The 24881-nt window shown below is 47.7% G+C and overlaps 1 protein-coding gene across 3 annotated transcripts in view; it reads right to left on the bottom strand.

The window, feature by feature from the left end:
• Nucleotides 1–24881, bottom strand: part of CUNH15orf52 (chromosome unknown C15orf52 homolog) — a 51302-nt gene that overhangs the window by 26087 nt on the left and 334 nt on the right. Inside the window, exons 1-6 of one of the 3 annotated variants that reach the window (XM_019473233.1) lie at nucleotides 22556–22608; nucleotides 19638–19751; nucleotides 17923–18027; nucleotides 17097–17159; nucleotides 16537–16701; nucleotides 5910–6059 (exon numbers count right to left, since the gene is read on the bottom strand). In XM_019473233.1, the coding sequence (XP_019328778.1) occupies nucleotides 5910–6059; nucleotides 16537–16701; nucleotides 17097–17159; nucleotides 17923–18027; nucleotides 19638–19751; nucleotides 22556–22576 (618 nt within the window). In that variant the 5' untranslated portion in view covers nucleotides 22577–22608. Of the gene's footprint in view, nucleotides 1–5909; nucleotides 6060–16536; nucleotides 16702–17096; nucleotides 17160–17922; nucleotides 18028–19637; nucleotides 19752–22555; nucleotides 22609–24881 lie in introns of those variants that run through there. The other 2 variants (XM_019473232.1, XM_019473234.1) reach the window with 2 other exon arrangements.

Genomic DNA, 24881 nt, shown 5'->3' with positions numbered 1-24881 from the left:
TGAAACTAGTACATTAGAGGATATATTTTTCTAACTCTTTTGAAAAATCTGCCTACTAATTGTGCTGCCTGAAGGGAGCTAAAGACTTCTCAGCCACCCTTTCTGCTTACCTTGCCCTCCCATCTGCAACGTAAAAGCAAGTGCTTCTCCTGCCACAGGTTTGGTTCCTCTCCCCTGCAAGCACGGGAGTCAGACTCATCAGCATAAGTCCCTGAAAGCAGCTTTTGTGTCTCTTGATTACAAACAGTCATTTCTGATATACCATCCTGGGAAACTCTGTTAATAAAAGGACAATTTAAAAGCCCTGAAGCCCTATCAACTGTCCATTTAAAAGATGATTTGTAACCTGCTAATTAACCATTGTGCTCCACTGGTCCTGGGCTGCCAGCTTGCAGCTCTAATGTATTAATGATCCTGAAACACTGCCAGAGCATGGAGTGGCTTTTTAGGAAAACTGGTGCTAAACGTTAGGCATTATCCCCTGCCCTGCTTGCAGATTTAGGGGCAGCCAGGCAGAGGTGGGAAGAAAGGTGCCTGATGTGGCACCTCCACGCCAGCAGCAGCACTGGAGGCCGTGAAGTTGCATCAGTAGAGCGATGTGCTCAGGCTAATTTGTTCTGCAAGGAGACAGGATAATTTGGTTCCCCCAGCCCTCTGTGCTAACAGAGAGTGAAAGAGTCTTTCACTGGGTAGAAAAAAATAATGGCAGGGTAATATAAGGCACTGGGACTGTTTTGGAAAAGCAAATCATGAGAACAGCTTTTTTTTTCTTGCATTTCCTCTTTGGCAGCTTCTGCTACAGCTGTGTGCTGCCAGCTGCGATGTGGTCTGGGACTGACAATGTGGTGCTAGCTAGAAGCACAAAGGGCAACAAGAATGGGAGTCTTTTTTTTTTTTTCCTTTTTATTGAATTTAATCATGAATAAAAATAGAGAAAAATGTGGGATAACAAGGATGCCCATCAAATGTTTTAATAGGATAAATTTGGCAAGTGCAGAGAGGAGGAGGCAAATTTGACAGTGGCCAGGCTATGGGATGTTACTGAAGGGGGAGTGACGGATGTGATCCTCCCTCCTAGGCACCACAGGCCTCTGTGGGAGGGAGGACACAAATAACCCAGAATGAGCAGGGAACCAGCTGGGGCATGAGGCGAAAAACCCCAAAGGATGGACTGTGCTGGGGTAAAAAGGGAGGCTGAAAGCTAATGCTCAAATTGAGGGTCTCGGCTGAGGTCCTAACACACAGCTACTCAGATGACAACACTGATGCCCCATCAGGCTCCCGCAGTAGCTGATCAATTTGGGAATAAAACCAAAGTTTCTCTTTTGGGTTAACAACTAATTAAAGTCTAGAAAACAAAAAGTGGCAAGAAAATGCCAGTTTCCATGGTAGAAGATTAGCAGGGGTGTGCCACTGGAACATGCACTGCTCAACATGCTCATAAATGGTCTGGAAAAGGAGCTGAATAGAGAGATGACAGTTTGCTGATGATACTAAATCATCCAGGGCAAAGAATGTAATTTGCCAGGAAAGAGCTGCAAAAGATCTCTTGACATTGAATGCCTGCATCATAAAATTACAGATGAAATTCAATATCAATAATACAAAATAACTCACATGGAGAAAAATGCCCCTTCTTATATATACACACACAGTAATGAAGCTTGAACTATGATTAACACTCAGGAATGAAATTTTTGGTGTTATTGTGACTAGTTCTCTGAAAATGTTAGCTCAATTATTTAGAAAAAAAGCAAAGAAAATGCAAAGTTGTTAGGAGAAGAATAGAGAACAAGCCAGAAACATTGTTATGTCACTGAGTACATCCACAAGAGCCCGCAGCTTGCATACCATGTACAGTTCTGGTCCTCTTGTATTAGAAGAATATAGTAAAAATACCAAAGGCACAAACGAGGACAATGAGAGTGATCAAAAATATAAAACTACTTCCTCACCAGACATGTCTAAGTAGGGTCAGTCTCTTAAGCCTGCAGAAGAGATGGCTGAAGGGAGATGTGAAATGGGTCGATAAAATCATTTGTGCTTTCAGAAAGTGAATGGGATGATCTATGCACTGCTTCCCATGACGCAGAAACATCAACTGGAGTTATAGGGTAACAGGTTTGAAGAAAAAGAAGGGATGCATGTTTCAACACAGCATGTCACTTAACATTGCAGTTCCTGGCTGGAGATGTTGTGGGGGATAAAGTTTAGATGGACTGAAAAAAAAAAGATTAGAATTCAGGCAAGAAAAAGCCTGTCAAGGAGAAAGATGCTGTTCTTGGCAGAGGAGGCCCCTAACTTGGGGGTGGCGAGTATAGGAGGGGCGGGATGACTGCAGGTTTCCCTGGTCTTCTGCTCTTTTCCTGACGCTGTGCTGCTGGCTGCTGCTGCAAACACAGTGTAAACACTGCTGCACTGACGCTTCTGTTAGTGCACGGCCCTCACTGGGCAGGTGCCAGCTCTTCTGCAGTGCTGGGGTGGCTTTGGGTTGCAGAGCCCACCAGGGCTGGTTTCCCTGTTTAACAGCTGGTTCCCTGTTTACCAGTTTTCCTGAAGTGACGCAGTGCTAAGCCACTCAGCATCACTCACGTGCTTACTGTCACCATAGCCAGGAAGGCAGAGGCGTGCTATAACCCTGTTTACGTGGGGGGAACTGAAGGCCAGGGCTGCTGGGGTTTGTGGATGCTGTGATCCCACCAGTGCTGGTGGGATTCAGCTTCCATTTCCAAATGAATTGCTGTAATCAACATCCCTGTGACACACACTGAGTTCTGCAGGCTAAAATTATTTAATAGAGGTTTTATACATTTTGGTATTACTAACTCTGATCTGCTCTCTGCACTGCAGTCTTCCAGTGCCTCTTGGAGAAATACATTGCTCTGAGGCACAGCATGTGAGACAGACTTGCCTGGTTTCAATTTTTCAAGTGCTATCCCTATCAGAAAAAAGAAGTACTTGTTTAAAACACTAATCCTTAACGCAGCTTAGGAACAGCTGAAGTGACAGGGTGGGCCAGACCAAATCTCCCTTGACTCAACCAGCCCAAGCTGGCATGATGTGTGAGATGCCAACGTGACCTGTCACTTCAGGCCCCATCTGCTTCTGTCACTGATCCTGGGAAAAGGTTGACCAAGTGCGGATGGAAGAAAGTAGCTTGCAGAAGTGACCGTGAAATCCAACCATTTAACTCTCTTACAGCCACATCCTTTCGTCACATTGTAAGGTGCCTGCATGCTGAGAGCTGTTTTTTGTCCTGGCTGTTGTAGCTGTTACACAATTAAAATGGTAATATGAAGATACCTTCATTAACTAGGGATGGAACAGGGCCTGATCAGTCTATGGAAATCACCAGGAACAAGGAAATCTCCTGAGCTCAGCAGGACTCTGAAACATATCCAGCTGGTAACAGGTATTGGAAACTAGAGTTTCAAACACTTTTATGTCTTTTTCTAAATTATAAGAGGAATCCAAAGAACAACAACAAATACTCCCATCAAAGCCCATTTTTAAAATGAGCTCATCAACATGCGCTACCGGCCCCTTCATTTCCCAGCCTTGGGAGGTGTGCTCCGTGGCAGCCCCTGTGCTTGCTCCCTGCCTCCTGTGCAGGTCCCTGAAGGCACCCTGCCTTCCTGGGAGCAGCAAGCCCCCATTCTGCTCTCTGTGAGCTTCCAAGAGGCTGGGGGAGGTATGCTTCTAAGCTCAGTAACAGAAAGCAGGGACAACATTTCTGTGCCAGCAAGAAGCATGATGCTATCACTAAATGGGTCTTGCCAGCTACATTAGTCCAAGACTGCTGTTGAGCCAGGATATCTGTCCAGCCAGAAGACCAGGTGATCAAGCAAAACTAATATTTCTTCTCAGTCGTAAGTAAGGCTGAGGGCATATACTGCTCCTTGGTAGTGTTGTTTGATAGCTAATTATATGAAGCCTCTGTGGCTTTCCTGTGCTCCCGACAGAGGTCCTTCTCTTCTTCAGCCAAGGCGTGAAGGCACCAAATGGCTCTGCTCAATCCTTCTCCCTGTGTAAGTCAGCACCAGCAGGCTCTCGTCAAGCACCTAGCAGGCCTCCCTTGCAGCCTGCTGCTGCTAGAAGGGTGCCTGAGCTTCAGTCCAACCCTCTGCCAACTGAGTGACTGGGTTTGGATTAAGGGAAAAAAAAGGGAAGACTTTAAATGAACTTCAGTATCTGAGGAGGAGCAGCATAGAGCTGTTTGCATTCCTGGGGATTATCAGGATTACCTTCTAGCCCAAGCTGTGTGAAGGAGACCACTGTGGCTATGTACAATTGAGGAAAGGAGGACTGACAGAGTTACGTGAACTCCTTGCACTGCTATATGGACGTAATTGCGTTCATTGGGAATGAATTTAAATGAATGAGCTTAAGTGAATGGCAGCACAGTGGGAGCTGAAAGTAGCAAGAGCAAGACCCAAGACACCAACCTCTCCCAAATCACCAAAATCAAATCTGCCGGGCATTAGGGACTTCACACCCTCTTTGCCAGCCTACGATTCAAAGCATCAGATCTTCAGTGGTTCACGTAAAAAGGTGTAGGCAGATAAGGCTTTAAGCTAGCGCAGCTGCAGGCCTGCTCTCATACACACTCTGAATCTAACTGCTTTGGGGCCAATATGAGCAAGGCATCACCAAAACCACATACGTGGACCCTCAGCCTCAAATTTCATGTTCCATAATAAAAGCATATGAGATATTACCTTTTCCAGGGCTGTCTATGCACTTAAAACAGGGCACAGGATCTGAAGCCAAAATCTAGGCACTCTTCCTGCTGCTCTCTCCTAGCACGGTCCCAGCCTTGATGACCTCAGAGATAAGTATTTAAACAAGCCCAGCAAGAGCAGAAGCAGAAAGACTTGCCCTGCACATCACAGAATTACATTTGACAGCCTCAAGGATAGCTACAGCACAGGCATGGTCAGGTCACTCTCACCCTACCATCATGTCTAGGTGTGTTCGTGATGCCTAGACTGAAATGGGCGACAGCTGCCACATGAACCTCTGGTGAATGGATAGTTACCACTGGCTCAATCAGGCAGCCTATATGAGGTTTAGGGCATTCAAAAAACTGCTTGGTAGCCATGGGAAAGGAGCACATGAGCTTTCAGAGCCTAAGGTAAACTCTGGGGAGGAGGAGAAGCTGAAGATTAACATGGGCAGTTAGCAGATGGTTGGCTGCTGTCCCAGAGAGGGTGCTACATAGGTCTCCCAGCGTTCCTGGGTGTGTTTGGCAGCTACACTAAGTGTTGTTTTCCTTCATAGTCTTTGCTGACCCTGTTTGCTGCAGGAATTCTTACTTATCTGTGCAAACTCTCAAATGGGAAAATATCACATGCCTCCGTGTGTGTAAAGAGGAAGGTATTTGCGAAGAACTATTTGAAATATGTTTCAAAGATTAACAAAGTTCAGCCAGCTCACCCAGTAGGTTATGGCCAGGCACAGCAGGACTTGGGTTTAGAAGCAGATACTGCCCAGCTCTGTTAACTTTTAAGTCATGCAGTGAGTAAAGAGGACAGCGCTCCTGACTCAATCTGGTCCCAAAAAGAAGTTGGTAAGAGACAGGAGGTGAGATTCATGCTCAGTATCTGGCAGTGCTTTCATCGAACCTCCCAAAACAGCATCTGATTATTTCTTATGGACCCAGCATGTGTAAGAGCCTGCTAGCTCTAGCTAGGATCACAGAGAAGGGAAAGGATTGTAGCCTTTCCTCTCCCACAGTGATGGAAGCCAGAGAGTTTTATGGTGATAGGCTCCACACTGTTAATATATAGTCTCTCCCAATGTCCTGTTGCTGGGCTAGCTCCTAATCTGTCTCCTTGGCCCTTCTCATGCCAGCAGAACGAGTGGATGCCACTGATACGTTGCAGTCCAGTCATGCGCAATACACTTACTTTTTCCTTGTTATCCATGGTGATGGCAATCTGCATCCTTCTCCCCCGGCGGAAAGCCACCAAATGGTCTGTCTCTTCTTCACTCAGGTCTGGCACTCTGCCTGGGCCAGGGAAGGACTCGGTGCGTTTCTCACTGACGATCCGCTTTCCCTGGAAAGGACAGAATGAGTTAATGACACCTCCATTAGCCCTGTGCAGTGCCCTTCCTAGAAGAGTGGCCATCCCCAAACTGCAAAGGATTTTGGTCTGGCAGAACAGAAACATGAGCCAGACAGTCTGTCTTCTAGGTTTATAAAGCTGCTACCCTACTTTAAGGGATATGTAATATTACACAGGCATGTTTAACTGAGCACAACTTAGGTAGGGTGGGATTTACCCTGTTCAGATGCTTTGCAGCATGAACACTGATTGACTTTATTTTAGACAGGCGAGCCATCTTCCATTTGTGTCTTTGAAACAAATATGAAGTTGTCCTCTCACCAAACAACATGTCCCAATAAAATGTGAGGCTACATTGGAGCAGAAGCCTAGAGGGTGAAAGAGAAGGGAGACAGCGGTGTTCTCTCCAACCTTGCCCACAAAGCAGTTACTACCCTGTAGTGTATTAACACTTGATAATTTATCATCTTCATAGTCATTGTGCATTCCTATTTCTGGAATGATTTATTCAGCAGTGGAATAGTTTAGAAAACTGATATATAAACTCCTTGAACAAGGGCAGTTTACCCCTTTCAGATATTATTTCCAGCTGTCTGTATCAGTTCATGACTTTACTGCATGGATTTACATCTGGTTCTTATTTTGTTAATTATCTTTGTTGCTGGCTGAGCTCCTGCTAGTGCCCTCAGCCATCACTTCCACAAAATGAGCAGATCTTTTGTGCAAAAATACATACTTTTTCTCATTTTAAAGTATCATCTTTCAGTTCCATCATGTGCCTTTTTATTTTTGCCTTACAAGGAAATGAGAGACTTAATACATCATCTCCATCTTTCTCTTGATCTTTTTCTTTTCTCTTCATCTGTGTGATTTCTCTGCTCAACTTTACCAGGGATGAACAAACCTCAGAAGCTTCCCTCTCTAAAGGATGGTATATTTTCCTCTTTTTCTCCTTGGACTTCCACGCATACTTGGAGTCTTGATTTCAAAGGAGCTCAAAATCTCCAAGTAAACTTCAGTGAAACTTGGGAACTCTTTGTTGCTATGAACTTGGTTTCAAAAACAAACAGCACACACTGACCTCTGATTTGTATGGAAGTCTTGCAAGCATCAGTGAATGCCATGACATATGATATCAAGATGTCTTGCATTAGCCTCATCTTCACTTGGCTCTGCCAGAAGTGCAGATGTTAGCTTGGAGGGAGCCTTGCTGTAGACAGCCTCCATCAGCAAGACCTTTTTTATCACTTGTCCAGTCATCAAGCTTCCTAACACATGATTAGGAGGTACTGGAGTATTTCCAGCATCAGACCTTCAGTCTCTTGTTTATTTTTCTTTCACATCTGTGTAATTTTGCTGTCTCAGCAGAGACAGTTCTTGAGTTAGTCTGATGCATGCGGAGGAGTGGGTCCCTGCACTGCTGTTGGTTTGTCTGCCAGAGCTGTGGGAACCTTTTTATATATTCCCTTGAGTATGTACAGCTCTGGTTTTAGGCTTCAGCTGTAGCTCCTAACAAGTTTTGCTGCCCTTAGTAGGACCCTTGCTATTTCTACTTTTCTTGAAATAAGTGAAGCCACATGTTGCGTCCAAAGCAAGGATCTGCTGCCAATCTGTTCAATGCCATTCTAGTACTTTCCGTGTTGTTCTCTATATTTGTGTCAATGCAGCCTCCTACTTTGACTGCTGCCGAGGACCAACATCTGTGAGCCATCCCTAGAGATGTCAAGATCTTTCTTCTGAGAGAGTAAAATCTCATAGTCAAGAGAATAGGCAATCATTTAAATATGGAGTACAACTGTCTTGGCTTCTACCATAGCCAGACATTTAGGTGTACTTTTACCTGCAGCCAGGAAATATGTCCTGGAAAAGTCCCCATATCTATAAACTCTGTGAGCTGTTTTAAAGGTTTTAGTCTATGTATCTGTCTTGAGAAGGATATGAATTTATCAGAGACCCGGCAGAGCTAGAAAGTTCAAACCAGAATCTAAACCGCTCTGAAATCCTAGCTTTACTCCCCCTCCACAAAGAGGGCATGCTATACTGTCCTTAATTACACATTCCACTGCAGTCACAACATTACAAGTGATTGCATTACTGCAGCTTAGTAAGTGACTGCCTGATTACTAAACTAAAGTCAGAACTGGTTGAAGATGTGAAGGTCGATGGCAGCTTTGGCAGCAGTGACCAGAAGACAGTGGATTTTAGGAGCCTGAGAGCAGTAAGGAAGGCAAGCAGCAGACTAGAGACCATGAGCTTCAGGAGGGCAGATGTTGACTTGTTCAGGGAACTGGTAGGCAGGATTCTGCAGGAAGCTGTCTTGAAGGGGAAAGGAGCCCAGGAGACCTGATTGATTTTCATGGACAAGGCACAATAACATAAGTAAGGACTTCCTGTGGTACAAGAAAATGAGCAGGTGTGAAAAGAGCCCAGCTTGGCTGAGCAAGGCGCTCCTGGTTGAACTTAAATGCAAAAAGGGAGTGTGTGGGAGGTGGAAAGGAACAGGGTCCCAAGGAAGATTACAGGAGCAGGACCTGGGAAGAACTGGTAGGCAGGATTCTGCAGGAAGCTGTCTTGAAGGGGAAAGGAGCCCAGGAGACCTGATTGATTTTCATGGACAAGGCACAATAACATAAGTAAGGACTTCCTGTGGTACAAGAAAATGAGCAGGTGTGAAAAGAGCCCAGCTTGGCTGAGCAAGGCGCTCCTGGTTGAACTTAATTAAATGCAAAAAGGGAGTGGGAGGTGGAAAGGAACAGGGTCCCAAGGAAGATTACAGGAGCAGGACCTGGGAATGCAGGGATGGAGTTAGGAAAGCCAAAGCTCACCTGGAGTCGAAACAAGTGAGAGATGTGAAGGTCAGAAAGGACTTCTGTAGATACATTAGCAGCAAAGAAAGTTGCAGAAAGCTGTTGGCCTGCTGCTGAATGGGGTGGGCAACTTAGTGACACAGGGCATGGAAAAGACTGGTCACTCTATGCCTTCTCTGCCTTGGTCTTTTACTGGCAAGGTCTGCTCTCTACCTCCCAAGTCCCTAACCTAGTGGCAGAGTCAGAGTCACTCCCTCAGCATCCTGGAAGATTCAGTTATGGACCATTTAAATAAAGTAAGAAGGTGGGGCTAGGTGGGCTGCATCCAAGAGTGCTGAGGGTGTAGGCTGATACTGCTGTGAGACTGCTTTCTACTGCTTAGCATCTTCTTCAGTGATCTGGATAATAGGACAGACTATGCCTTCATCGAGTTCATAGGTGACACCAAGCTGATACGCTGGAGGATGGTACTGTCATTCAGAGGGATCTTGACAAGGTGGAGGAGTGGCAACAAAAACAAATGACAAGTCCAGCACCTGGGACAAAAGAACCCTGAAGAATCCCATGCACCACTACAGGCAGGGGCCCAGCTGGCTGGGAGCAGCTCTGCAGAAGTACTTTGGGAGCCTGGTGGGCAACAACTTGACCATAAGTGAACAGTGAGGAAGGCTAGTTGCTCACTTGGTTCCATTAGCACAAGGATAGCCATCAGGTTGAGGGAAGTGATTATTTCCCTTTGTTTGGGCCATACGTGAAGTATTGTGCCCAGTTTCCCTTCGCTGCAAGATGGGAGAGGTATGGACAAATTGGAAAGAGTCTAGTGGAGGACCACCAAGACAGTTACAGGGCTGGAGCACAGGATGCACACGGTGAGGCTGCATTTGTTAAGTCCGGAGAGAGAAGAAAAGGCAACGAGGGGACCTAATTGCAGTATTCCTCCATCTGAAAAGGTGTTATGAAGAGAACAGAGCCCGACTCCTCTTGGAGGTACACAGCGAAAGGGCAACAGGCGACAGACGCAACCTGCCACAAGGTGAAGTACAACTGGAATTAAGGGAAAAAAAGTCACAGTGATGGTAGTCAAACACTTGAAAACAGGTGCCAAAGAGGCTGTGAAATCTCCATCACTGGAGATTTTCAGAACTTGATTGGACTCAGCCCTGAGCAATCTGAGGTAACTTTGAAAATAACTTTTTAGCAGGGGATCAGACTAGATGACCTCCAGAGCTCCCATCCCACCTCAGCTATTTTATGATTCTTTTATTGTGCCCAAGTCTGTAGCCTGCTTCGACTGTGAAGTAAACCTTATTTAGGTTTTACATCTGTATATGTGTGTATATGCACACATGCATGTGTGCAGATGTATACAAGTAATGGATTTAATATGCAACTATGAATTCAGTAATTTTGCCTGTTTTCTGCAGCTCTGGCTTTTATACAACTAGAACTAGGTAGTACAGACCAGAATTCAGGATCGGTCAGCCACGAAGCTCACAAGCACTTAGGTCTTGGCTTTTAAGTGGCACCTGCTTCTGACTGACTGAATCACATCACCTCCAAAGGTACCATATTTCCATTGCCAGAACTATTAGCCAATACAAACACAGGATGTTTTAAAATGAAAAGAGTATTTCAAATCCTGTTTGTGTTCTATGATTCATATATTTTATTCCTAAATTTCACTGAAACTGGAGACTGGAATTAGAATGGTCAGCATAGGATTCCTGCTTGCAGTCGAAGAAACCAATGTGGTTTTTCTTTATGTCAGTGCAAATCAGTATTAATGGATGCGGGTGAAAGAAATCTTGTGAATAGACTATCTTGGTCTTGTATTTCAGACCACAGAGCTAGGCTGGATAATTTGAAGCTGCAAATCGCTCCTGCCATCCCCTCTGGGTTCATGGGGCAATGTCTGCAGCCACAAGAGCATCCTCTGGTCTCATTCATGTTGGCAGTAACACTGAGATGATCTAGTAGCTCAGAAATACAGTATTAACATGGTCATTTTTGGAAGTTACTGTGTATCGGCACTAACAGGCCATGCCGGTGCTCTTACCTTGTGATAAACACAGGAAAATGCAGTTGTATTTAACTCTTCCACTAAAGACTATGTAAATGGACACCTGTTATATGGTAGCTTGCAAAGTTATGCTAACTGAATCATGTGCCTTCCAGACATATGAACAAACATTTCCCGTTGCGATGAAAAGGTAGTGAAAACCAAGATCTTGCCAGCCACTCCGAAAACCTGAGCCTTCCCATTTCAACTTTCTCCCACAGCCAGAAAGGATGAAGTGATAAGCATCATTGTGTGTGCTTCACAGTTCCCCTTTATAAGGAAAACGAAACTCTTTCTTATGCCTGGAGACATGGAAGAAAAGTGGTTAGCAGTTTTTTGAGGCCCCCTACACATCATGGGTCTGTGACTTAACCTCAGAAATGTTCGTGGAGTCACAACAGGGACAAATACAGCCTCCCTGGTTTGGAATTGGTGTGTACGAGACTGCACCTCTCTTCTTTCTCTCCTCACACTAGCCTCTCCTCTTCTAAAAACCTGTTAGTTGCCCATGTCTTTTGGGGAGGAGGGGTCTGTAAAGCAATCTGGGCAATTGCCCAAAGCAATCTGTAAAGCAATTTTCTATGAAAGAATCTCTTTCTTTTCCCCAGCGTCTGCCTCCCGGGCAGCAACCCTCCAGCCGAAGAGGCTGCCTGCTGCCACCAAGGAACTCTGCAGCCCAAGGAAGGCACTGCTGTTTCCTCAGCATGCAAACAGTCCCCACAAAGGAGGGTGTTCTCCCACCATAAGAGCAAAGCTCTTGGGAATCATGGGAGTGACTCAGGTTAGACCCTCCTGTAGAGGGTCCAGTTCTGCATGACTGTAATATATTTGGGGAAGAGCTGAGATCTGCTGACATCCTCTGAAGGCAGCCGGACACATTATGCCTTGCAGAATAGGCTCTTAAGTGCTTGCTGTCCTGTCTCCCTGCTCTATTTGTAGTATGATTCAGAGGCTGAAAATATGGTCTGGCTTTGCTTTGGAACCCCTGAATCACTCGAGCCTGGTAGATACTTTGGTGCTGAAGCTGTACATCGCTTTGTTCTTCAATGGTTATTATTCCCAGGAAATATCTTTGCTCCAGGGATAATCCTGAGTTTCCTGGGACATTCAAGGCAATAAATCTTCCCTCCTTTAAGCCCTGAGCAGGCATGTACAGTAATCCTAGGTCATACTGCTGAGGTTAATTAATGAACTGGAGAGCTGGGCTTGCTCTACCCTAAACAGAGCACCGATATGAGGTGTTTAGTATTCTAGTTAATATTTTTTTTAATAGAAAGTAAGCACATTACGCCTTGCAGAATAGGCTCTTAAGTGCTTGCTGTCCTGTCTCCCTGCTCTATTTGTAGTATGATTCAGAGGCTGAAAATATGGTCTGGCTTTGCTTTGGAACCCCTGAATCACTCGAGCCTGGTAGATACTTTGGTGCTGAAGCTGTACATCGCTTTGTTCTTCAATGGTTATTATTCCCAGGAAATATCTTTGCTCCAGGGATAATCCTGAGTTTCCTGGGACATTCAAGGCAATAAATCTTCCCTCCTTTAAGCCCTGAGCAGGCATGTACAGTAATCCTAGGTCATACTGCTGAGGTTAATTAATGAACTGGAGAGCTGGGCTTGCTCTACCCTAAACAGAGCACCGATATGAGGTGTTTAGTATTCTAGTTAATATTTTTTTTAATTAAGAAAGTAAGCCCAGTGATGGCTTAGCAAGGTAATAGCAAGCTATTAATCCATAACTTGTACATCAAACATTAATTCTAGCTTAAGTCAACAGCTGTTCCCTAAAGCTCTTCAGCGTTTAGGTGGTGACGGCCTGTCCTTTAGACAAACAACATAGTCACAAATAACTCTTGCCAGGGAGGTCCAGCACTGGGTGGGTATGTTTGGAAGATGGCTTCATCGCTTACTATCTGAAAAAGTCCTTCCTGAGGAGGGACATGGGCCCTGAGTGCAAGCGACAGCAAAGCCGCTACCTGAAAACCTGAAAACCAAGGCAGAGGACCTTGCACCCAAATACCGTGAGCAAGACGGAAGCCTCAAAGTGCACTACTGGATTTACAGGGAGGCGGCACCTTCCATGGGCCATTAGATGTTAAAAGACACAGTGGGAAGGCTGGCGCATTGGCAAAGCCATTAAACCCTGCAGTTTATTGAGCAGATGGCAAGAAAGACTCAGAGGCTGATACAGGAAATATCTATTTAGCAGAGCTGTGATAGCTAGACATATACAGCCTGGGAGACCACCAGCTTTTCTAGGTAATACCCTTTCTCCCTCCCTCCCTTGCTCCCCATATTGCTTCTGGCTAAGATGCAACACCTGAAGGTACATTCTGCTTAATGTGCTGACATGTGTCTTCTTTTGCTTGTTTATTATTTTAAGAATATCAGTGATTTCCACTGGTTTCCGCTTGTCCCACATTGGGAAATCCTAGCCCTCAGTGGGCTAGCTCCCAATGCGAGGGATGTCAGATGAGGAAAGCACCCATGCAGAGCCAACAGGAACAGAGAGCAGCGCCCAAACAGCCGGCAGTGCCTGGCAGAGCTACCTCTTCCCCTCCACAGGGCCTGTCCCGGCTCACTCACTGCCTGCAGGAGGTTCGAGACTCTGGCCCTAGCTATTCAGCTGCAGTCAGACAAAACTACACTGCTTCCCTTGTAGCAATTCACTGAGAAACCATAAATTGAGAAGTGCCCATCTTATGTCTGAGGCATGCCCCAGATTGCAAAGGCAGTGTTAAAAATACCCGCCTGAGGAGTGTCAGGAAAAAGAACATGGGGAACAAAGGAAAACCCTGGACTTCTGTCCAGTTTATGCAATTTTCCAGCTGCCTTTCCTTTGGGGCTTCTCACTTTACAGTGATTTCTGATATTTAGGATTGAATGTAAACGGTTTTCTGCACAGCCCAGCTACTCTGCTGCTTGAACCTTGCAATGGTCATAGGAAGGATGGTGATAGCCCATTTAGTCATCCCAGTATCACCAAGAAAGTCTCTCCAGGGACACCCGGTGAAGCTTGGTCACTGGGAAGCTGAAGCAAGTTATCTACCCTCTTTTAATCTTCACCTGCCCAGAGGATGCCTTAACAGGGCAACAGCAACAAATAAGCTTGTACTTCACATGATATCAAATACAATTTTGTCCAAAACCCTAATAATTTTTCCCTCTCATCCATTACAGTCCCATGCTCTTCCTACTCGTCCATTTTGAGAACTATATTTAAAGTAACTAAAGGAAGGTTCTGGATTGATGCCACTGGAACATTCACCAGTAAGTCAGCTTTCCTCTGTCATCAAGTCAGGCTGCTGGGTTGTGCTTTACACCAACACTCAGGAGACCTTGGGGGGCTGCTAAGGCCTGTGAAAGGCGCTTAATGCAAGCAAATTCATATATACTATACAACAGGGAACTTATGGGAAGTTTCCACAGAGGTCTGCATTTCCAGCAGAAAAATCTCAGAGATCTATTAATTGGCCGTGCTGAAAAACCCTGGCACAGAGTTTAAGGCAGCAATGTGATTTAGCTGCCAGTGCTTTGTGCTAATACAAATCCCCATCTAGGACTTGAATTCTGAGCTATAGATTATGGAAACGGCTCCAGGGGACACAGCCTGTCTGCGAGAGCCACTCACTCTGCAAATGTAATTGCTCCAAATATAAGCCCCCCATGCAGAGCTACATAGCTGTGAGAAACCTTGGATGAGACTCTCAAATATCGCATTGGTAAAGTTCAGTCAGTAATGAGGATGGTTAGATTTCTATGTACCCTCTATTCTAAGAAAAAACAGAATTTTTCCTCTTACATCAGGAGGTGGTTTGTTTGTGCTGGAATGAGATTTCATTTGAAGGGGATGTTCGCGCTACTGGTAATCTATCTGGAACAAAGGAAATGAGAGGCCTCAGTCCCCTTCTCCTGAAAAATCATTCTGAAAAGTGCATTATTTCCTAAATGATTCAGTTGCTTCAAGGTAACATATAATGACTTTATAATGGCACAGTGATTGTGGCCTATTTCTTCATGGAAAGAAAGGGTAACTAGGTCACGGAGAAACAGAAATGAAAAGGCATTCGAGGCACAAAATCAGAAAAATATTTCCAAGCTGCCTCAGAGGGAGAGATTTCTCTCTGCCTTTTGTTTACAGCCAAGGTTTTCAGCACTCCTACCCCAAAGCACCAGGGTAGCAGGAAGGGTGGGGTTTCGCTTCTTTACCCTGGGGAATGTCTTTGGCTTGGACCTCAGTTCAAAAAAAGCCCACTCTCATTTTGTGGGCCAAGCATGTTGCTGTGCCTAGAATGGGACCCAGGGGAGCACCATTTGCTGCCACCATTTCCTTTTCACAGCACTGCCGTGACGGAGACAGGAGCTGACCTTGTCCGCCCCAATGTCTCAGCGAGGCGCAGGGCCAGCTGAGGCTTTCTGTCTCCTTCACATCGGCATGGTCAGCACAAAGGGGCTGTGCTCACCTGGGTGTTGTGGCTCCCATTCTCACTGGTGTCTCCTTAGTCTTAATCCATAAATAGATAAGATTGCTTCTTGTATTCTTTTGGAACATATTCAACAGCAAGAAATAACACCTGCAGCATTAATCTCCCTCCAGAGACTCACTAACTGGAGAGCTTCCCTGAGTTCCCGTACAGGTGCATCTGTGCACGCATATACTACATTTTCCCAAAGAAGGTGGCACTTCTGATCCTTGTTCCTATTTATTTCAGTGGTCAAACTCTCTAACTCCAGTGAGAACAAGATCAGTCCCCTGAGATATACTCCAAGTGAAGAAAATAAGAGCCTGAAGCTCATACAGGCACGTACTTCCTTGGATGTGCTGCCAATACTAACTGCCAAAGTCTTATCAAACCCTTCTTGGCAAATAAGTCCTGACATGCCGAAGCTGCTATTAGGATCATTATATCTAGATGCACAGACTCCACGAGGGACAGGGTAGCGCCCACAAGGGGATGTTTTGGAATTTAAAAAATGAAGTAGCATTTTCAATTACTTTTGCCTTTTCACACAATTTTTAATTAAGTGTGCAAATACTGGGTCACATTTTCTGCCCATCACATTGGCAGCTGCAACAGATACTCATGTCACTCTGTTTTTTCTTCTGCATTTAGGACTTTCTGGAATACAGTAACAGGGAGAAATTATGCTGTTTTTACCACCACACATCACTGCCTCCCTGGGAATAGCTGGGGAGTAATGCAGCTAAATCTGTCCGAGCTGCCACTTATTTCCATACCCTTTCCAGGCACAGCAACACAGTTTAACAAACCCGCTGGTGGCCCCGGAGGGCAATGAGGTGACTGATCTCTCAGAAAGGGAACTGGCTACACATGGCTGGATGGAGACGCTGGGAGGTTTAACAAGGCCTGGAGGCTGATTCCTGTGAATCAGACATGGGGAGGAAAGCGTGTGGCAACTCTAGATGAAGACTGAGACTGTGCTGAAGGACTGAGAAATGACAGAAAAGGAGCGGGAAGGGAACTACTCCCTTCGGAGGTAAGACACCAGGGGACATGCTGAGCAGAAAGCTCAAATGAGAGGCAGAACAGAAGCCCCTTCATAAGTCAGGCTGCAGTGTAAGAGGAATCCTCTTCCCTGCTCACCTTGGCTTTGTTGTCCATGGTAACAGCCAGCTGCATCCTCTTCCCCATCCTGAATGTGAACATATGATCTGCTTCCTCCTCCTCCTCCTCTTCCTCACTGCCAATGCCAAACCCAGGGCTCGTAGGACAGGGGCTCCCCCATTTCTCGCTCACCACCCTTTTGTCCTGGAAAACGAATCACTTCCGTTAGCAAATCCAGGCCCCTCGGCCCACCAATGCGATTCCCTTCCCCAAACACACCTGCACGCGAGCAGGGAGGCCAGCTACAGAAAAGGCAGGCCTTGCCCCGAGGAAGCTTTCTGTGCCCAGCACAGTGCCATGACATTCCTAGGGAACAAGGGGCTCGTTGTCTGCTCAGCAGCAAAACCCACAATCACCGCGGGTCTGGAAAATCCTTTGCACTTACAAATCTGACATTTCAGACTAAAATGCCAGAGTTATAGGAAACAAATGTCACCCTCATCTCTTTCTGCAGCACTCTGAGTTACATCGGGAAAGCCTAAGTCCTGATGGAGATGGCCTTGGAAGCCAAGTGGATGGCTCCTGAGGGTGGTGCTCACCATCGAGAGGGCTGGGCTATCTTGTCCATAGTGTTCAGTCTGGGTAATTGCATCTTTCAGGTCCTGTATGAGAGAAAAATGTGTGCAACAGCGCACCTCCAGAGAAAAGCAAGGGCCGGGGCATGGTTGAGAAGTGAGCAATGCACTAGCCTGGATCTAACAACCCAGGAGTGCCGACTGCACGGAAGGAGGGTGGGCTGGCTCAGCAAGCTCTGCGCTCGCTCTGGCAGAGGACTTCACCCAGGGGTTACAGCAGGACTGGCCGGGTGGTTTACCAAGTCCCACACTGCCAGGAGGGGTGGACAAGGCTTGTCAGACACAGATTTGGTCCAGTTAGGAAGGAAGCCTGGGACTTGCAGCATTTTCCCCAGTTGTGGGAAGCCCCAAAGCAACCAAGATCTGCTCACTCACAAAGCCTAAGGAGACCAGGACTTTGCCCAGCCTACAGGCATCCTCAGAGGCATTCCTGATGCCTCCAATGACACACATATACCTGATACATTCCGCCTATGTATTTGCAGCAATGTGGACACCTGGGACCCATCCAGGGCTAAGCGTGCCTGTTCACACATTCAATCATTTGCCTGTTAATTCTGTGTGCTTGGGTATAGGTGCCTGCACATGGCTGGAAATTTATGTGGATCAGCTAAAATCACTTTGAGCACACATCTCTGCGGAGTTTTTACATCCTTTTGCGAGGGCTTAGGAGCTACGTCCTATGCCTGAAAAAGCTTTGCTGTGGAGGCTACCTCTTTCGGAAATGTCACTTTGCTGAGGCAGGACTGGAGTGAGAGCTGGCCAGTGGTGAAGGAGAGGCAGCACTTACGTTGTGAGCCTTGGTGATGGTAATAGTGAGTCCATCCTGCTTGGGTCTCCTGGAGGTAACAGCCATTCCCTCCTGCTCAGCTCGCTTTTTGTCCTCTTCTATTTCCTGAAACATATATATATCCTTATCATCAGCCTCTACCTGGATGTCTACAGATGTCATCCATTTTCCTGTTTAGGATTCCTCCTAAATGGACCCACCTTCACCTCTAAGAGGGAATGGACCAACTTGTGTCCCATCTGTGTGCCCTTGGAAGGGGTCACAGGCAGCTGTGACTTGCATTACCCGTCCCTGTGCCACAGGCACCTTAGTAAACCTCTTGTTGACCCAGGGTGCCCCACTGTGGTCTCAGCACATGCAATGGGAAGCAAGCACAGAGTACCGGGGTCCCTTCCTGACAGGCAGGGAAGATGATCAGTTTGAGGTTCATGAAAGACTGGGTATAGCACATGTGGAGAGGCTGGAAGACACACCAGACCTGCAGAAAGGGAGGGCTGTGCACAGGAGCCACAGTCCCTGTGCCAGCCTGGGGCCAGGGCATCATCTGCGGCCAAGGGAAGGTGGCTGGGATCTGGCTATCTACTAGGCAGCTGCAGTGGTGGCAGGTGGGTAGCATTTCATATGGGGTAAGTGTTCCTCTCCCCCAGCTGCTTATGGCATTCAACCTTTCCCATAGCTTTCCACTATGTACCATTTTTTGCTGCCACCAGAAAAGGTCCAAAATGGCTCCTATGGTATCAAAGGAAATGTATTCTAAGCAAGACCCAGCCCAGAGCACCACTCAGTCTCTCAGCTCTGGATCCAAGACATGAAGCGTGTGCTGGGTTTTCGGGTTTTCAGCATGGCTCTTTGTCAAACTTGAGACTGCCCACCCAGCTGGCAAATGTTAAAGAGCCCCTAAAGCCAAGTGGCCTTGGGCACAGGCAGAATATCCCAGACAAGCCAACGGGGACCCTTCTGCCAGGAGTACCCTCAGACTGTCCTACTCTGTACTGCTGTATGCAGACACTCATGGAGAAGGGTAAACAAATCCACAGAGCTCCAGGTTACCACAATGTCACCCAAACCAGCTCATACAAGCCAGGCTGAATATCTCCTGCAGGCCACTGGGTAGACTCTCTTGGCCAAGGCAGGATCAAAAAACCAGGGGTGTAGCTGGAGTACTTCCTCCTAATTCAGAGGGTAAGGCTGCAGTAACCAGCAGGCTGCTAAAACCTTGATTTGCCTTCATCTTCCTTTTTTCATGGAAAATCTTTTGGACACCTCTGTGCTCCACGGAAACACTGGGACCTGCCAGGGAAGAGCTTCAACCCATACCACTGCCCTGGTAGGGAAGATAAACTTATCAAATGTCTTGAGGATGCAACCCCCTATGCGTCCAAGAGGATAAGCATGAATCACTGGGAAGGACGGATGGGGAAAAAGTCAGGGGAATATGAGGTGAAGGGATGGGAAAGGTGTGGTGCAGACAGAGGAAGATGGTAGGCTGAGAGGAGATGCTGCAGCAGCAAGGCAAGCGTCAGCGAGCCTGCTTTCCAATCCAATTCAGGAGCTGTAGCTAAAGGCAGAGCTTTGCCCACCTGCTCCAAATGCTTTCCAATGTGACAATGTTATCTATATAACAAAGTCACTCCGACACTGCTGACCATTTTCTTTACACTATGAATTGAGGACTCCAAAACAGAGCTGGGGAAGGTCAGAACCTGCAGACTCACCTGGTATCTTCGTATGAGCGCTTCATTCTTTTTCCGCAAAGCCAAGATTTTCTTATCGAGTTCAACATCTTTCTGCTCTTTCTTCCTTAACACTGCATCATCCACAGCAGCATCCTGAAAACAGAAGGAGCAAAGCTCTTCTCAGTCATCACACCAACAGGACGAAATCTGCTCCTTCTGTTTGGACAGGGTGTGAAGTGTAAGTCCTTCCCCACCATTTCTCCCCTTGGTCCTCTGTTAAAAAGTATATTGTATCTTGTAAATGGAGTTTCGCCTGACAGAATTGACCTTTTCTTTTCTTACAATTTTTGTTCAGCAATGAGGTAGTTAGAGCAAAAAGCTGATGTCCCACTTTGATGGCTGTCGGTAGGCTCCAGAGTTAACACACCGCTTAGCTGCATGCAGTAAATGACACCTCTCCCTACTGTTGGTTCAGGTGTTCTCAGGCACATCAGTTCCCCTCCATTTACATTCAGAGAGCACTTTGGTTACCACGGGGGATAACAAATCGGAGTTTTTGAATTCTAGTGACAGTAGCGTCTAGCAAAAATTAATGCCGATAAGTATCAACTCACTGCAGCAAGCTGATCCATATCATCTCGATTCTGCCTGGTGTTTGCATGAAGAGCAAGGTGGCAAGGCTGAGATCTCCAAGGCACTACAGGTTTATTTTTAAGCAGTGTTTTTGTGCTCTCCTTATCAGCATGGCATCTGCATGCTGCAGAGATCTCATATTCCCTCTCCTTTGCTCACACAGAGCTCTGGGGAGGATGAAGTGAGACTGAGGAGGGGAGGAAAGGAACCCCAAATCTCTGAGCAGGCATTGCACGCTTGGATACCTATTTTGCTGACATCGCAACTCTACCCACCAACAGGCTACTGCCGCCTGCCGCCTTTGCTATTTGGCCCTGTGCAGTAAATCTGCTGCAGGAGCACTGCAGCAAATCCAGCTGCCATGCATGACACATATTGCCCACAGCCCTGGGAAAGTTTGGAGGAATCAAGGAGCAAATGTAACGAAACCATCACCCATCTCGCTACAACTAGATGTTGCTCCTGTGGGTGACTCTCAGGGTTGTGTCCCTATGAAGCGGGAACAGCCAGCACGTGGCGAAAAGGCATATTGACGGTCCCCAAGGGCTGGCAAAGAGGTTTGTGTGTGCCAACGTCCTCTGGGGCCAGCATTGCCTCCCCGTGGCTCCGGCACTGCACATGACCATCCTGGCCCCATCCTCACCCCGGACCTGTCAAGGTCTCTGGGGCTAGCATCGGACCCTGCTCCAGGGCACCTCAGCCCCCAGGCATACCCTGGGGGCAGGGTGAGGGACCCACCCAGGGGAAAGCTGCACCCCACCTTCAGTCCCAGCCTCAGAAGCTTTCCCAGCCCCAGCCCGGTGCTAACCTGATGGCCGCTACTAGCCTGGTCCTAAAACCACCCCAGTTGCATGGGTATACATACTGGGCATGACTGGTGAAGTTTCGGTAGCGGGGAGGAGGCTGCAGGGTGCCCTGTGAGGGAGGAGGCCATGGACTGCCCCCAGCCGGTCGCAGCTGGTTCCAGCCGGCTCCCCCACAGGCCTCCCGCCAAAACTCAGCCAATCAGGGGAGTCCGTGAGGCCTCTGAGCCAATCAGGGGAGTCCGTGGCGCCCCTGAGCCACCAGAGGAGCGAGGCGCCTCTGCACCCTTCCGGGGAGGCAATGGCGCCTCTGTGGAAACGTGTTTAAGAGAAAAGGGGGAAAGAGGCCAGAGCAGAAGGAGGTCAAGAAGAAAAAGGCCCTGCTGGGAGGAGGAGGAGAGTGGTCCGGAGTGGGGACCCTTGAGGGGTCCCCCAGCGCGGGAGCCACCCGGTGCGAACCCCTATCGCCGGCGCTGCCCTCGCCTCGCCAAAGGGACAGGGTGCCCCATGCTGAGGGGACGGAGAACAAAAAAATGAGGGGGGAGTGGTGCCGGGAGGGAAGCAGGGGTGTTTTTCCTAAGAGTGTGTTTGTTTGGTTTTATTTTTCTTTAAAATCAGAATCAGTTGTTAATAGATGGTTAATTGGCAAATAAAAGTGATTAAAATTCCCCGAAACAGTAAAGAGTTTTTGCTCGCAATGCATGAGCAAGGCATGTTTTTTGCCCATCCCTGTCAGCTTCCTATCAAATTCCTCATAAAAACACCAAGACCCTCAAGACAACTGTTGCTTTCCCCATTTTCACGGGAGCGAATCACCGCTGCATCCCTGCGAGTGACTATTTCTGCTGCCCTCGCTTCTGCAGGGCTGACGGCTCCTGGCTGTGCCCATCCCAAGGGCAAAATCCCCAGAAGCATCCTCCACTGCAGGCTCTGTAGCATTCAAGGCTGGGAAGAGCTTCTGCACAGGCAGGAGGGGTTTTTCCTTCATTAATCATGACATAGCAGGTGTGACCTCCTTAGGGAAGGGTACGTCAGGGGCCAGCCACAGCAGCTGGGGACACGGGATCTGGGTCTGACGCCCGCTGTGCCCTGGGTGCCTTCCTGCCGGCGGTGAGTCAGGCAGCCAGGCTCCCCAGGGTCCAGCCTCAAAAGGTAGCCCACGGGCTGGCAAAGCCCTTCTCCTGGGAGGGGAGGGTTTCTCCTGGAGACTTCAGATGCCTTTTGCCTGGTCATAATTAGGTCACCAGAGGTCCGGAGGAGGGGATGGAGGGGTGCTGTCTAACGCAGCCCTTCTTAAACTGAGCAAACATGCAGTGAGAAGCCCAATGCTTGAAGGCAAACAGTAGAAGCACAGATGCTATAGCCCAGGGGAGGGAAAGCCTTTGACTCTGCTCCATGTTCCCGGCTATATCTGTGAACTTTATCAAGTGACGTACAGGGGCTCCAGCCTCCTGAGGATGTATGTGCTTATAGTGTGATGATGCATTGAATGAGGCAGAATTAAGGTGCTGTGAACCTTACCCTTGGTTTCTTGTGTGTCATGTAGCATTTCACCAGGATGGGAATATCCTGCCCATTTGAAAGCACAGGATTTTAGATGAGCTGTGGGAATTACCTCCTTAACACGGGAAGGTTTTCAGCTACCTGGGAGATGGACACCAAGTAAGAATGTGGGCACATTTGATCAGCTGGTCCTTCAGAAAATAATTCTAGGTAGCGTGTGGGAATTCAGCCAGGGGTTAGCATCATTGCTCTTCCAAAAATGTCACAGGCCTCCTGGGAACCAGGGCTGCAAATCATCCCCTGTGTGCATGGCCAGCACTCGCCTTCAAAGGAAGGGATCCAGCTGCTGAATCACCGTACATCCCTGCAACGCTAGGTTTTCCTTTCAGGAGCTTTACATGAAAAAACCCAAAGCTAACTACGTTTCAGCTCTGATCAAGCAGATCTGTGCTTGATCTGCAAAGAACAGGGCCACAGATGGGGGGAGAAGTCTGCCTAGGTAATGTTCTTTGGAGAAAAGGGACTAAAGGTTGAAAATGTGATACTATCACACAGGAGGTGTGCTGGATGTCAGAAACCAGAGAGGGGAAAGGCAGGAGAACCGGTTTGCTAAAGTAGGCCTCAGATCCTGCACAAGCACATCTTCACTCGTATCCCCACAGAGGGGTATTTTATCAGTGCTGATTTTAACAGGCCTTGCCGAGGGCAGCTCTGCCAGGATACAGGCACGTATTTTGTTCAGGTGGAACAACGGGGACATTTAAACTGCCTCCACACATTCTCCTGCTGGACAATGGGATTTTGTCAAGGTCTGCAGGAGAATGAAACACGCTTTTCCATTGCCATCAGTCAACTGGGTACACGACAGGTGAGTATATTGTATATGTGGGTGGATACACTTTCATGGCCCTTTTGCAAGGCTAATTAAAGCTGAATTCAGTGTTTACCTGAACAGAAGCTATTCTGCGAGCGCTAAATTGGCAGGTTCGCTGTTTGCCGAGTGCTGGGGTGTTGGCTGCTTGAGGGTGGGATCAAAGTGGTGCATGCCCTCAAACACACCCCTTTCATCTTCAAATTCCTTTGAAGGAGGACTGACAGAGCTGCCGGCTAATGAAGAATTTAAAAATTTCTGCAGAGATTGTATTTGTGCTCTTCTCTTTTCAAAGGCAAAGGATGGAAAAGACCTGTCAGGCCATTCTCCCTCTCCGTGCGAGACTGCACATTTGTCAGCATTTTGTCTACGTTGCAACACAGCTAGTGCCGGGGGGAGGGGGGTCTTCCCATTTCCAGCTGGAAACGAGTCACTGGAAGGAAAGTTTTGCTGGTATTCAGCACTTCTCCTCCCTTTTATTAATGAAGCCATTAACGTATTTCTCTCTGCATGATCTGTTTCAGCAAGTGCTGGGGAGCTGCAGACGAGAGGTGGTCCCTTGCCCGCACACCCCGGGGCCACAGAGCAGCCCCGCTGCGCGCAGAAGCGCCGAGCAGCGTTTCGAGCCCACGCACCGGCTCGCAGGGGCTCACCCATTGTACAGTTAAGCCAAGTCAGCGTTTGCTCGTCAGCCGCTGCTCCGAGCCAGCCGATAACAGGGGGACGTGCCCTCTCCTCCGCTTCTGGAACGAAACCGCCGCCCCAGCCCATGCTGAAGCTGATGCTCAGGATGAAAAGTGGCTACACCGTGCCCTCCCCAGAGCAAAGCTCTTCCGGGGAGCCAAGGTGCCCGTATGTCACAGCGACAGGAGAATTATAAATGGCTTTGGCAGAACAAATGTGCAATGGCTTTGAATCAGAAAGCAGCCAAGCCCGATGCCTCCTAGATAGCAAGGCAGAGCGATGAAGCTGCAGAACGAGAGGCCTCTTTCTATCGCAAATAAAAATGTCACAAAAGGACAAATGAAAAGCGAGCGGCTTCGTGCTTCAATTAAATGATGACATCTCGTTCTGTCATACCCCCCACTCCTAAGTGGCACACACACTTGCTACGCAGCTCATCGGGGGCTGGAGGGATGCCTCGCTCCAGACTGCCTCTGCGTGCAGTGTTTTCCCGCATACTTCTACAATCGCCTGCTTCTACAGCGAGAGACCTCAGAGGCAGCAGGAAAAAGCGAGAAAGACAGAAGGTGGGGGGGAGGGAAGAGGAGAGAGGAGCGGGGCCCTTAGCTAACACTCTTCTGCGTAAGCAAATGCATCCGCTCTTTTTAAGAAATATCCTTCGGCTTGACAGCTGCAGCTGAAACCCTTGCCGGGATAGGCAACCTCCAGCACTCCCTGCCCTCCCCTCCCCCCCCCGATGCGGCTTGTTTGCTCCCGGTTCCTGCTTGCAGCCAGGCGCGGAAAAAAAAA

The sequence above is a fragment of the Aptenodytes forsteri genome, unplaced genomic scaffold (genome assembly GCF_000699145.1).
Source record: "Aptenodytes forsteri isolate BGI_AS27 unplaced genomic scaffold, ASM69914v1 Scaffold535, whole genome shotgun sequence".
NCBI classification, from domain to species: Eukaryota; Metazoa; Chordata; class Aves; order Sphenisciformes; family Spheniscidae; genus Aptenodytes; species Aptenodytes forsteri.
The sequence above is the reverse complement of the archived record's forward strand: the minus strand, read 5'-3'. Positions and strand labels throughout refer to the sequence as shown.